The following is a 14234-nucleotide window of genomic DNA, read 5'->3' on the forward strand; positions in this document are numbered from 1 at the left end:
CTATCTTTTCCCCATATACTGGTTGCTTTTTTTTTTTTTTTTAATTTTTTAAAAATTTTTTTAATTTTTTTTTAAAGATTTTATTTATTTGCCAGAGAGAGAGAGGGAGAGAGAGCGAGCACAGGCAGACAGAATGGCAGGCAGAGGCAGAGGGAGAAGCAGGCTCCCTGCCGAGCAAGGAGCCCGATGTGGGACTCGATCCCAGAACGCTGGGATCATGACCTGAGCCGAAGGCAGCTGCTTAACCAACTGAGCCACCCAGGCGTCCCTTTTTTAAAAAAAAATTTTTTTTTTTAAAGATTTTATACTGGTTGCTTTTAAACAAATTTATATACAGTAAAATTCACTTCTTTAGTGGTATATATTCTACAGGCTTTGACAAATGCATAAAATTATGTCAAACGCTACAGTTCCATACGGGACAGTTCCACCAATCCAAAAATATTCCAGTGGCAACTGTAATTTTAATTCTGCTTTCTCAGCACCAACCAGGAGGTGGCAGGGTTTCTCTCCGAGAGGCAGCCTTAGAAGGCAAGTAAGCCTCTTGTAATGCATGAAAATGGACACAGGAAGGCAGTTAGTTCCCACCCCCACACTCCATGTGTCATCTTCTCCTGGCTATGGCTACAGGAATTTAAGAAGTTAAGCTTCTTCTTCCCTGAAATAAGAGAGTTTGGTTAGAAGCCCCAGAATCTAACACTCCAACTGAATAAGGAGGATGAATATTCAGAGAGTAGTCAAGAAGGCAGCTCGTAAAGGTGCTTTGATAAAATACGGCTAAAACAACAAAGGGAGATGAGAAAATGAGACCAAGACCAAATCAGATGAAAGTGGGTAGATACCCACAGACCATCTCTTCAGGCATTACCTATTTGGTACTGGTGGGAAAGAGTGGGGAAGGGAGAGGACTTTCAGGCAAAGGAAAGAACCTGAGCACAGGCAGGATAAAGCAAAGCAGGCTTGAGGCACAGGAAGAAAGTTCCAGACAGAAGATGAGACTAGAAATACAGGACAAAGTTGTTAAGTTTTTAAATCCTCTATTATAGGTATTTATCATCCAGTGAACACAGGGCATTCCATCACGCAAGTAGCTATGCCATATGATAGACATGTTGTCCGTGTGGATAGTTAGGTACAAGCTCTGCTTGATTAATAACAAACTACAACTAATAATTATTATCAACATAATCACCACTAACCTATCTACTGGTAAGTCATTTTACACCCCCCAAACTGCATCTATAAACTGAGGGTAATATTTTTTTAAAGATTTTTAGGGGTGCCTGGGTGGCTCAGTTGTTAAGCGACTGCCTTCAGCTCAGATCATGATCCCAGGGTCCTGCGATTGAGCCCCGCATTGGGCTCCCTGCTCAGGGGAAGCCTGCTTCTCCCTGTCCCACTCCCCATGCTTGTGTCCCCTCTCTAACTCTCCATCAAATAAATAAAATCTTAAAAAAAAAAAAAAAAAAAAAAGGAAAATTTTAAAAAAAAAAAAAAAAAGAAAAGAAAAAGATTTTAAGTTATCTCTACACCCAGCTCAGGGCTTGAACTCATGACCCCAAGATCAAGAACTGCAATATTCTACCAACTGAGCCAGCCAGGTGCCCCTAAACTGAGTGTTGTATTTAATAATAGGTTTGTGCATATTCAATGGCATAATGAATGAAAAGTGTATAAGAGTTTTCTAATATAAATAGTAATCAATAAATATTAGGATTATAAATAAATTATAAATGACCTAAATTTATCTTAATGCCCTTCTACAACTTTCGTACCTTTCTTCATAATGAGGAAATTTTCAAAAGATCCTTCTTATCCCACATATAGCAAAAAAAAAGTCTGAAGAATATCTGATAGTCTGCATGTATTAATGTGACAAATCCAACTTGGATAGTTTGCTAAACCTAACTCCTACCCCTATACACTACTATTAGTACCTTCCTGAGTAGATCTACATTGTCATATTTAATCCTCTAGAAAACTCTGAAAAGGTTAAGTATTATCATACTATTTTAAAGGTAAGATAATTGAGCATTAGAGACATAAAGCAAACTGCCAAAGGTCACAGAGCAGTCTGTCACCAACCTCTGCCTCCATTCTTTCTACTGAACTATACTGTACTACTCTCTACCCTCCATGAAAGCACGGAGTTTCAGACATTGGCCCTCTCCTCTTCTGTATCCAAGTTCTCTCTAGGTGATTTCTACTAACTAACAAAATTTTACCATCTGATTGCGAACAGTTCCACAAACATCTACTTCAAGGCAGGACTTTTCACTTCAGTTCCAGTCCTACGTACCCAAATTCCTTGATGGACATTGTATGTGTCCTCCTTAGATACCTCAAACAACGTACTGCCAAGGCCAACATTTTGTCCCACCCTGCTTTTTTAGCCTGGTAGGGTTTTTTTTTTTTGGCTGTTTGTTTGTTTTTTGTTTTTTTCCTGGTGGGGCCATTACTATTATTCCAAATCTGCAACTTCAACTTCTGATGCTGCCCAATACCCAGTCTGTTACCAACTCCTATCAGGTAAGCTTTCCCACATCTCCCCATCTGTGCCATGACTTTGCCTGTGCCTCCATCAGATTCTTCACACCTTTCTTCTGGACTCTTCTAAAAACTTTCTAGGTGGCCTTTCTGCTTTCCCCACACCAATCCATTCTTCAAAGCCTGCCCCCTGGGTTAATCCTCTTAGAATATTGGTTTTTCACATAATCTCAGGCTGTTAGCTCTCAGAAAGCTTTCCAATAAATCCCAAATTCTTCACCAACCTGGTTGCAGATTTCTGGGCATGCCTAGCCTCTTGAGTATGCCATGATTGTAGCAGGCAAAATGATACCACATTCAAGCGACATACTGCCTTTTTGCTTCTTCATCTAAAATCCCCACTTCCTGTCATTATACTTTGAAAGAAGAACTAGTAGAGTATATTAATCTGAGTTAGGACGTGGTTGTTAAATGGGGTCTTGCCAATTGGAGCCTGTGAATTCATTCTCACAGAATCTGTAACATCTCACCCAGTCTTTCTCCCCACCTAGTCTGGGAAATCCCTGTAGGCAGAAACTGTGTCAAATGTGTTTTGGGGTTATGAGTACACGGTACAAGACCTGGCATATAGTGCAGACCTGGGAAATGAAAAACTCCAAGGCTTAATAGCTAACCCTAAAGGTAAAGTGATGGTAAAGTGGGTAGTCGAGCCACAAGCACCACTCACCCTTCCGATTCATCCCCATCTGGAGGCATTTGAGCAGGCGGCAGTACTGGCACCTGTTCCTCTGCTTCCGAGACATGACACAGTTCTTGTCACGACTGCACCGATATACCCGCTTGTTGCAAATGCTCCGCTTGAAAAATCCCTTGCAGCCTTCACAGGAGATGATTCCATAGTGCAAGCCTGTGGCACGGTCCCCACAAATGAGACAGGTTCGTTGTTCAGCCCGATCATCTGGAACAGAAACTGAACATATTCAAATTAGAACACATGGAAATAATGGCTTTAAGCCTGCAGTTCTCAAATAAGCAAACTTGTTCTGGGAGGATCAAGAATATCACTCTTTTCCGGCTAACTGGTAAATAGGGGTCATTTTTAGAGCCTTCGTCCTAGGAACAGACCCTTGCATCTACCTGCAGGTATCACAAACACAGCCTATTTCAGAAAAATAACTCATGGGACGCCTGGGTGGCTCAGTTGGTTAAGCGCTGCCTTCAGCTCAGGTCATGATCCCAGGTTCCTAGGCTCAAGTTCCGCATCGGGCTCCTTGCTCAGCAGGGAGCCTGTTCCTCTCTCTGCCTCTGCCGCTCCCCCTGCTTGTTCTCTCTCTCTCTCTCTGACAAATAAATAAAATCTTTAAAAAAAAAAAAACAAAAAAACACCCTCATGCTCCCCTCCCTGGGTTTAATCATCACTTGGACCAGTATCCAGGTCAGAAACTTAGGCGATATCCTCGACTCCTCTATCTCCCTCACTTTCCTCAGCCACAGCCCATCACTTACTTCTACCCTGTAGAAAGGAGATAAGGGTTACTGATAATTAACTAAGTGCCCAGCAAATGGCACACACTTAGTAAATGAAAGTTGTAATTATTAGCCAGTGAAGAAGTTCTAACCAAGCACAGCCAGCCAACCAGTCTTCCACCTGTTCAACAGATAGGTATTGGACAACTATTCTGTTCTACGCACTGTTGTAAGGCATGGCTACAGCAGTGAATGAAAGTCCCTGGGGACGCTTACGTTCCAGCAGAACATCTACTCTGTGACCAGGCCCCGTGTTCGGTATTGGGTACTCAGAAATAAATCATCATGATCCCCACAGTCAAGAAACTTACTGCCTCGTAACAAACAAGTTAGTCAAAGAGGAAATTCAGGCTGAATATAACGCTCTGATTTCCTCTTCCCTTAAATTTCACTTACTCAGGATCAAGCAATTGCCAAATAACAGGCATATGACAAAAAAATGCAGATCTGTGATGTCAGATCTTGCCCGCAGGTACAAGAAATCTCCAAGAAAAGGTTTTGATCAGAGGCCAAGGCAAGAAACCAGAGATCTGAACCACGTTCCTGAGTAACAGGCAAGATATAATGATTAAGAACAGAGCCCTAAGAGTTTGAGAAATCCTTACTTAAACCCCTGTTCTGATACCTACCACCTGACTGACCTTGGGCAAGTTAAGTTACTTCACCTCTCTGAATCTAGTTTCTCTCATCTGTAAAATGGGGATTATAATGGTACCTACATACATAAAGTATGCAACACAATGCTTGGGCTACAATGGGCACTTAATAAATGACAGCTATTATTTTCATTATCATTGTTATCCTAACAGATCCATGCTTGATGTGATAATAACATTCCAGAAAAGAAAAGATTTGAAAGCAATGTTACAGGAGGAGCATGGTAGTATACATAGCAGAAATGTAGAGAAGCAAGGAGACTACCATTTAGGCAACGTTTATTATATGCCAACTTTGAGATGTCTTTATGATCCCTAGTTGTAGTAGGCTGGATAATGGCCACCCAAATATATCAGGTCCCAATCCCTGAAACCTGTAAGTTTTATCTTGTAAGGTAAAAGGATCTTTGCAGATGTGATCAAATTAAGGATCTTGAACTGGGAGATTATTCTGGATTATAAAGGTGGGCCCTACTTGCAATCACACATGTCTTTACAAGAGAAAGACAGAGGGAGATTTGATATAAACAGAAGAAGAGGACACACACACGTGCATGCACGCACACATGTACACACACAGGAGAACGTGATGTGAAAACAGGCAGAAGGTAGCCAAAGCCAAGGAATGGCTTCCACTACAAGCTGGATGAAGCAAGGAATGAATTCTCTAAGTGTGGCTCTGCCCATCTTCCTTTTCACCCAGTGATACTCATTACTTTTGAACTTCCGGTTCCAGAACTGTGGGAGAACAAATTTGTGGCATTTTTTAACAGCAGCACAGGAAACTAATACACAGTATCTTTTTCATACAGGTAAACAGGCATATATTAAGGCCCTTGCCCAAAGTCACACAGCAAATAGCAGGTATGCAAAGAGAAGCAGATACTAGGGAAACAGAGAAAGATACACGTGGAAAGAGGAATCGCCTAGGTTCTTGAGGACTCTGTATTTCCTAGTTATAGACCTTCCCAAGCCTTTCTTCTTCTTTTCCTTCTTCTTTTTTTTTTTTTTTAACATTTTATTTATTTATTTGACAGACAGAGGTCACAAGTAGGCAGAGAGGCAGGCAGAGAGAGAGGTGGGGAGAAGCAGGCTCCCTGCTGAGCAGAGACCCTGAGATCATGACCTGAGCTGAAGGCAGAGGCTTAACCCACTGGGCCACCCAGGCCCCCCTCCAAGCCTTTCTAAGTCTTGGATGAACTTCCTAACTACGGGTGAATTGGCATACCATGACAGACTGACTTCCTACGTCTTGTAACACAATACCTTCTTTTCTTTTTTCTTTCTGGAGCTAACTGTCAATGAGTTTTTGTTATTTGCAACTAAAAGAAATTTGGTTAAAATATAAAAATGGCCCTGATGGGGGCACCTGGGTGGCTCAGTGGGTTAAGCCTCTGCTTTCGGCTCAGGTCATGATCCCAGGGTCCTGGGATCGAGCCCCGAGTCGGGCTCTCTGCTCAGCGGGGAGCCTGCTTCCCCCTTCTCTCTCTGCCTGCCTTTCTGTCTACTTATGAGCTCTGTCAAATAAATAAATAAAATCTTTTAAAAAAAATGGCCCTCGTGTAATAACCATTCTTTTTCCTTTCCTTTTAAAAATGCAAAGGAAAAATAAATAAACTAAAAAAAAAAAAAAAAGAAATGCAAAGGAAACTCAAGGTAACATTAGAGCAAAGTTATAATAGAGAATTAAAAAACTAAATCAGGAAAGGCCAAACAGGCAAAATAAATGGCATAGCAATAGTACTCTGTGTGGGATGGGATTTCCTAGAGTGCTGGGCTTGAGATGCTGAAAGGGCTTAGAAATAGAACAAACAAGGAATGTTGTGAAAAAGAAAATCTAATCTAGATTAGATACAAAGAATTTCAAGTTTCTCATTTAAAAATCAGTATCTAGAAGAACCACACAATCCCTTTTTCTCTTTCTTCAGAGCTATGACCTCACTGAGTACTGAGCATAACTAAGTACTGTGCTTTGTGTTGTGTCACATAATTCTCATAATCCCAAAGGTGGATACAACAGCTATTACCATTTTTGTAACTGAGAAAACGGAGATCTCAAAAAAAGTTAAGGAACCTGTCTGTTTAGGAAGTGGCTGACCCTAGTCTGCCGATATCAGAACTGGAGTTTAGTAACCTCTTCAGAAAGCATTCGTATGGCATTCTGTGCAGCATCTGGTTCCAGGGCAAAGGGCCCCCTGGACAACAATCCAATACAGAACTATTAAGAATATGCTTGTGGGGGCGCCTGGGTGGCTCAGTGGGTTAAGCCTCTGCCTTCGGCTCAGGTCATGATCTCAAGGTCCTGGGATTGAGCCCTGCATTGGGCTCTCTGCTCATCAGGGAGCCTGCTTCCTCCTCTCTCTCTGCCTGCCTCTCTGCCTACTTGTGATCTCTGTCTGTCAAATAAATAAATAAAATCTTAAAAAAAAAAAAAAGAATCTGTTTGTGTCTTATAACACTGCTTGATCTTTTCATGGGCACTTAAAAGGCCACAGTGAGATCAGAGATGCGGTGGGACTCTCTCTACTGATGGTCACAGACTGGATTCCCTTTGGGTCCTATCACTGCTTCTCTTCCACAGCTATTCTTACTGCCATTTTCTGTTTCTGTAAAGAGCACTGGTCTACACCACAAACCAGGAACTAATTCAGAAGGAAGTCTCTCAAAGGTACAGGAGAAAGGCCCTCTCCCAATCAACCGTGAAGCCTCTCAAAGAAGCATTTTACAAACTTCCCTCACAGCATGTGGGAAAGGATCATAAAAACAGGAGAAGCTATTGCTAACTGACCACTTGGGTACCAGGCTCTGTGACAAGCACTTAACACGTTATTGTGGTGAATCATAAAAAATAAGTACCCTTACTTACCAGAAGAGGAAACTGAAGCTTATGAGGTGATACCACTTCCCAATGGAAGCTGGGCTGGAACCCCCAAAGTGTGTGAACCTAATCATCACATTCTGTGGCCAAGTCAAACCTATCTATACTATATGCAGGTAAGTCAGGCCCTTCCCTACTTGGGAAAAAAAGTTAAAAAGTCAAGCCCTTTGTAAGTGAATAAATTGAAGCAGAATGTCCCAGTGGTGCCCTGCCAGATGTCAGATACGGATTTCCGCATCTCCTATTCTTGTAAAGGACTTGAAGGACACTTAAAGCATGTTTGTATTCATTATCTCGCTTGTACCAGGCCAGGGAAAGGATTATTCTTACAGCTACCACAAAGAACATTTAGTGAGTACTAATTGCGTCCCATGCAACATTCAAGAACTTCTTACATGGATGGCCTTACTTATTCATCACAGTAACTGAGAGTTATCATTATCCCCATATTACAGAAACCTGGAATCTTAGAGTTAAAAAGTACCTTAGAAATTGCCTTGAGCAGACCTCTACCCAAGGCATGAACTCCCTCTAGGATATCCCAAAACAAGGGGTTGCCCTGCACTCGATTTACACATCTTTAGTGACTCAGTAAGGTAATTCATTCCATTCATTTCATTTTAGACAGTTTTAATGATTCAGAAGCTTTTTCTTACACTGAGCCGAAGTCTGTTAACCTGAAGCTTTCCCCACTGGCCTGAGTTATGTGCTCATGGGCAAAAAATAAATGTATAATCCGGGCACCTGGGTGGCTCAGTGGGTTAAAGCCTCTGCCTTCAGCTCAGGTCATGATCCCAGGGTCCTGGGATTGAGCCCCGCAGCATCGGGCTCTCTGCTCAGCAGGGAGGCCTGCTTCCTCCTCTCTCTCTGCCTGCCTCTCTGCCTACTTGTGATTTCTGTCAAATAAATAAATAAATTAAAAAAAATGTATAATCCAACCTAGTTCATATACCAACCATTCAGAAATTTAAAGCTAACTGGGGTTCTCAACTGTAAATTTTTTCTTCTCCTATTTCTTAATGAATCATATAGTATCAAAATTTCTTGAAGGTTCCAGAACTGAATGGGGGTTGGGGGTTGGGGGGGTTTAATATAATTTAAGATTCTATTAGCTTTGTTTATGTTTCTTCAGCTATCAATACCAGTAAACAAACAATATTTTATAATTACTGGTACTATAAAAATGCCACACATTTTATAATGGGCAAACTGAAGCTTAACGAGGTAAAGAACTTTAATCTTGGTTACACGACCAGTCAGCGGTAGAACTGGAATTTGAATTCCATACCTCTTATTTCCACACACTTAATTCATATCTGATTCATAGATATCTAAAACTTGGAGCATTTATTACATATACTATTAACCCATGAAGTTCTCTCTCTCTTTTTTTTTTTAAAGATTTTTCATCTTTAAAGTAATCTCTACACCCAACATGGGGCTCAAATTTACGACCCTGAGATTAAGAGGATATGCTTTACCAACTGAGCCAGCCAGGGGCCTCAACCCATGTCTCTCTTACTCCATTCTTAAGAAGGTAAATGTTGAACCCAAAGGTAGGACTTTGTATTTGTCCTTGATTAATTTTATCTTTATAAAGAATCTTTATAAATTCTGTATGTCTTTATATATCTTTATATATAAACACATATTTTAATTTATATATCTTTATATAATAATTTAATAATAAAATATGATTATATATAATATGTATTATATAATCATATAATTTATATAATAAGTTATTATAAATAATAATTCATATATTTATATATCTTTATATAATAAATTCTGCATGGCCTGCTGAATCTTTAGGGATCCAGTCCACTCATTATTTCTCCCATATCCTTCTTTTCTCCATGTATGGTATTAGATTATTTTCCTTTTTATCCTTAAAACAATACAGAATATGGCCTTTGTTAGAGCCTCTTTTCCAATCTGACTTAACCGTTAACATTCTGGAAATGGATGCTCAGTTAGCTTTGTCTCTTAATTAGAGTATACACTCTAGTCCGGCTGACATTTCTCTATCTTACTCATAAGGACATCATGAATGACTGCGTCCTATAGCTCACTGAAATCTCAGATTCATACAGCGTCTACAGCATTCTGATGAGTGAGACAACACAAAGGAAATGTTCATAACCATTCCTAATTCAGCACTGTTAATCTTTTAATTCCGTGTCATTAGTCTGTATTATTCTACCTAAAATACAATGGAAAGAAAATCAAGCAAATAAGTACTTCAAATTGGAGATTATGGATCATAGTAACTGTAGCGCTCACAAGTCAGTAAGAGACAGAGGAGTTGATGAAAAGTGAGGACTTGAAAAGTGACAGGTATTTGAAACCGTGAACAAGTAGTTCGCTATCTGCAAAAATAGCAATGAATAAAAAATACTGTAGGAGAGTGAAGACTTACTAATTTATCGGAGAAACTGAACGTTTATCTTGATCAGCAGTACCAGAAGGGCTCAGATAGTGAACTTTGAAAATACCATTTTCTACAAACATTAGCCCAGACTTCTTGGAGAAATGTTTGATTCCAAGTTTGAATGTTGTTGTGCTACCTAAGACCAATAACGGGGTCATGTCAAAAGGATACAGGAGGGGTGCCTGGGTGGCTCAGTGGGTTAAAGCCTCTGCCTTCAGCTCAGGTCATAATCCCAGGGTTCTGGGATCGAGCCCCGCATCGGTCTCTCTGCTCAGCATGGAGCCTGCTTCCTCCTCTCTCTCTGCCTGCCTCTCTGCCTACTTGTGATCTCTCTGTTAAAAAAATAAATAAAAATCTTAAAAAAAAAAAAGAAAGAAAAGGATACAGGAAACAACAGGGTGCCTGGGTTGCTCAGTCGGTTAGGTATCTGCCTTCAGCAGAGGTCATGATCTCAAAGTCCTGGGATCACGCATCCACATCCGGGCTCTCTGCTCAGCGGGGAGCCTGCTTCCCCTTCTCTCTCTGTCTGCCTCTCTGCCTACCTGTGGTATCTCTTTGACAAATTACAAAATAGGATATAGGAAACAACATAAAAATCCTCCCACTGGCCTAAAATGGAGCATCCTATGTATCAAAAAGAATAATGATAGCAATGGATTAAAACACTTTGAATATAAAAATCAATGCATTCACAATAATATTCAAAAGAAAAATCTCAATAGTTACCATGGAGGTTGCTAGGACACCAATTCATTATTCTGAAAATTGATGTATTAAGGGAAAAAAATCAAACATTAAAAATAAAAACTATTGGAACCTTTCTCTTACTCCTATCCCCAAGAGTAAAAGAGAGGAGGGTAGAAACTAAGACAGTTTTTTAAGAACTTTAAACTTTTAAATTTAAATGAAAAGGCTGATATAAGGTGAATAAATAGATCAGCCTGGCAGTCAAGAGAATGGGGTTGAAAAAAAAAAAAAAAAAGAGAATGGGGTTGGACAGGAAGGTCGAGTTTATCTCAGGGTCTATGGCAAGGTAAATCTCAACCCAGGGATGGAAAGGAAAGAGACAACTGTCAGCTCTCTAAGTCTCTTGAACACAGGCAGTAGAACATAGAGACTAAGAACTTGGGCTCTTAGGCTCAAATCTAGGCTGTCAATTGCCAGCTGTGTTACCTTGGAAAGTTTCTCTTTCTTTCTTTCTTTCTTTCTTTTTTTTTTAAGATTTTATTTATTTATTTGACACACAGAGAGAGATCACAAGTAGGCAGAGAGGCAGGCAGAGAGAGGAAGGGAAGCAGGCTCCCTGCTGAGCAGAGAGTTTGATGGGGGCTCCATCCCAGGACCCTGAGATTATGACCTGAGGTGAAGGCAGAGGCTTAACCCACTGAGCCACCCAAGCGCCCCACCTTGCAAAGTTTCTTAACCCTTTCAGAGGTACCTCAGTTTCTAGTCTATAAAATGGGGATATAACTGTTTTAAGAATCAAGGATTAACAGAATGCCTACAGCTTATAAAGTCCTGCTTAAATGGAGCTGAAAAACCGCTCTCCAACTTGGGTTTCTGCTGAGAATCTCATTCCTTTCTAAAACAGCCAATACAGTTCATTAAACTGTAATAAGACTATCAAGATGAGTTGCACGGAAATATCCACAGATATATTAACAGGTTATGTCCTACCCCTCTATATGTAAAACAGTCCTTATATGTCCACAATTTTGTTCCTGTGCAATGTTCTAAAAGAAGCCTGTTGGTTATTCATGATAAATAAATGTAACCATACAAAGCAATATTAGAAAAAACATAACATGCTTGTCGTTGCTAGTTTCCCAAACCTTAGGAATAATCTTAAGAATTTTTTTTAAAGATTTTATTTATTTGGGAGAAAGAGAGAGAGAGCATGAGCAGGTGAGGGCAGAGGGAGAAGAGGGCCCCCTGCTGAGCAGGGAGCCAGACTGGGGGCTTTATCCTGGCAGTCCAGGATCATGACCCGAGCTGAAGGCAGACGCTTAACCACCTAGGCTGAGCCACCTAGGCGCCCCAAGAATTTTTTTTAAACCAGTAATTATTCTAGTGGAGGTAACAGAAACTATCATATTAAGTTTCATTTCTTCAGATTTTAACACTCCTGCTGAGATTGAAAAGGGTAAATGCAGAGCTCATTTGGGGTCTCTATGGACACAGATTAATTTTTTGAGGCAGCTAGGTCAAATTCAAATGAAATAATGAAAATGATGAATAAAGCAGCTGACATAGTTGGTGTAGAAAAATAGATGACAATCTGAATCAGGTAGAGAGCCCCAGAACATCTCTTCAGAGCACCACTGACAAGCGTCTGCTCAAATAAATGGATGTTCCCATCTCTACATCATTTATCATGAACAGTAAGTAAATGAGAACAAAAACATTCATGAACGAATCTGTTCATCAATCTGAACAGAATTTTACAATAGTTAGGTTCTTCTTTTATAAAAGTAGCAGGATCCCTTACTTATACCTAACCAAAATTACATTGCAGGTTAAGTCTCAATCACAGACATTAAAAGTAACATCTGGCACCATGAATGCTACAGAGAAGATGCTCATTTTGTTGAATAAATGAATGAAAAATGGAAAAGTGTAAAAAGTCTGAAATACATTGGCTTGGTAGTTAAGACACAGTGAGTGTGGATTCAAGCACTGCCACTTCCTACCTCTGTAACTGTGGGCACATGCCTCAGTCTTGCTATCAACTGAAAAACAGAGATAACCACACCATTCACTTCATGGACTTACTAGAGAATAAATGATATAAGTTACAGTGATAATAACATGTACCCTGGTGCTATGCAACCAGTTCTGTTCTTTATGTATCACATATAACTCACTCTTTCCTCACAATTCTATGTAGTAAATACTACTATTATCTCTATTTTACATATAAAAAAAAGTGAGACACACACAGAATAAGAAATATGCCCAAAGTCCTCCTAAGCAGGGGAGCCAGGATTCGAAGCACACAATCTTGCATCAGAATCAGAGACTTTTCACATAAACTATACTGCTGAATACAATGCCTAATACATAGTAAGCACCCAATCGATGTTAGCTGTGCTCCTGTTGTTAAAGATACATTTTCTATAAGATTAGAACCTGATAAAAATTTGCAACTTTAGGGGTGCCTGGGTGGCTCAGTGGGTTAAGCCGCTGCCTTCGGCTCGGGTCATGATCCCAGGTTCCTGGAATCGAGTCCTGCATCGGGTTCCTTGCTTGGCAGGGAGCCTGCTTCTCTCTCTGCCTCTGCCTGCCTCTCTGCCTTCTTGTGCACCAGCTCTCTCTCTCTCTCTGACAAATAAATAAATAAATTTGCAACTTTATGAAACATTTTGGAGTACTTTGTTTAAAAAAAAAAATCTTAGGGACACCTGGGCGGCTCAGTAGGTGAAATGGCTGCCTTTGGCTCAGGTCATGATCCCAGCGTCCTGGGATCAAGCCCTGTATCGGGCTCCCTGCTCAAAAGAGAGCGTGCTTCTCCCTCTCCCTCTTCCTGCTACACTGCCTGGTTGTGCTCTCTCTCTGTCAAATAAATAAATAAAATCTTTTAAAAAAAATCTTAAATAAAAGCAATAAATAGTACTTTAATTTAAAAAAGTCTTTGAGGGCGCCTGGGTGGCTCAATGGGTTAATAAGCCCCAAGGAAGAGATTTTTAAAACAGTCCACAAAAAGTACTAATCATAAAGGAAAACTTTAAAAAAAAAATTGACTACATTAAAATGAAGAATGTTCAGAGAGTGAAAAGGCAAGCCACAGTGTGCAAGAAGATACACGCAATACATACAACTTACAAAGAACTCATATTCAAAATATGTAAAACTCCTATACAACATTAAGAGAAATGCAAACCAGCAGAAAATTAGGCAAGAAGGTTGAACAAGCATTTCATAGAGGAGACTATCTACCATCATCAGTAAACTTCAGGGGGCGCTTGGGTGTTGTTAAAACACAATGATGTGCAGGTTGCAACAAGGTGAATGGCATGGGATCTGGGTAACAGGAATAGGAAAGGGTCACAAATGAACCTGAGGTTCTACACCAAGGTGGCTGTAAGAAATGTGGTATCACTAAAAGAAGAGGGGAAAATTAAAGCTGTGTGAGGGACAAAATCCTCCTCTCTTTAGTTTAAGAGTCAAGCAGAAATATTCAAAGGCAGTTATTTAGAGGACAATAATTCAAACAAGGATGAAAATAGGGAGTCAATACATGGAGGAATTGAAG

The 14234-nt window shown here is 40.2% G+C and overlaps 1 protein-coding gene across 3 annotated transcripts in view; it reads right to left on the minus strand.

Moving 5' to 3' along the window:
* Positions 1 to 14234, minus strand: part of NR6A1 (nuclear receptor subfamily 6 group A member 1) — a 224402-nt gene that overhangs the window by 33636 nt on the left and 176532 nt on the right. For all 3 annotated transcript variants that reach the window (XM_032865829.1, XM_032865830.1, XM_032865831.1), the window contains one exon: positions 3215 to 3457. In XM_032865829.1, coding sequence (XP_032721720.1) covers positions 3215 to 3457 — 243 coding nt within the window. The remainder of the gene's footprint in view (positions 1 to 3214; positions 3458 to 14234) is intronic.

This window comes from Lontra canadensis, unplaced genomic scaffold (genome assembly GCF_010015895.1).
Source record: "Lontra canadensis isolate GAN:19392208 unplaced genomic scaffold, GSC_riverotter_1.0 scaffold30, whole genome shotgun sequence".
NCBI lineage: Eukaryota > Metazoa > Chordata > Mammalia > Carnivora > Mustelidae > Lontra > Lontra canadensis.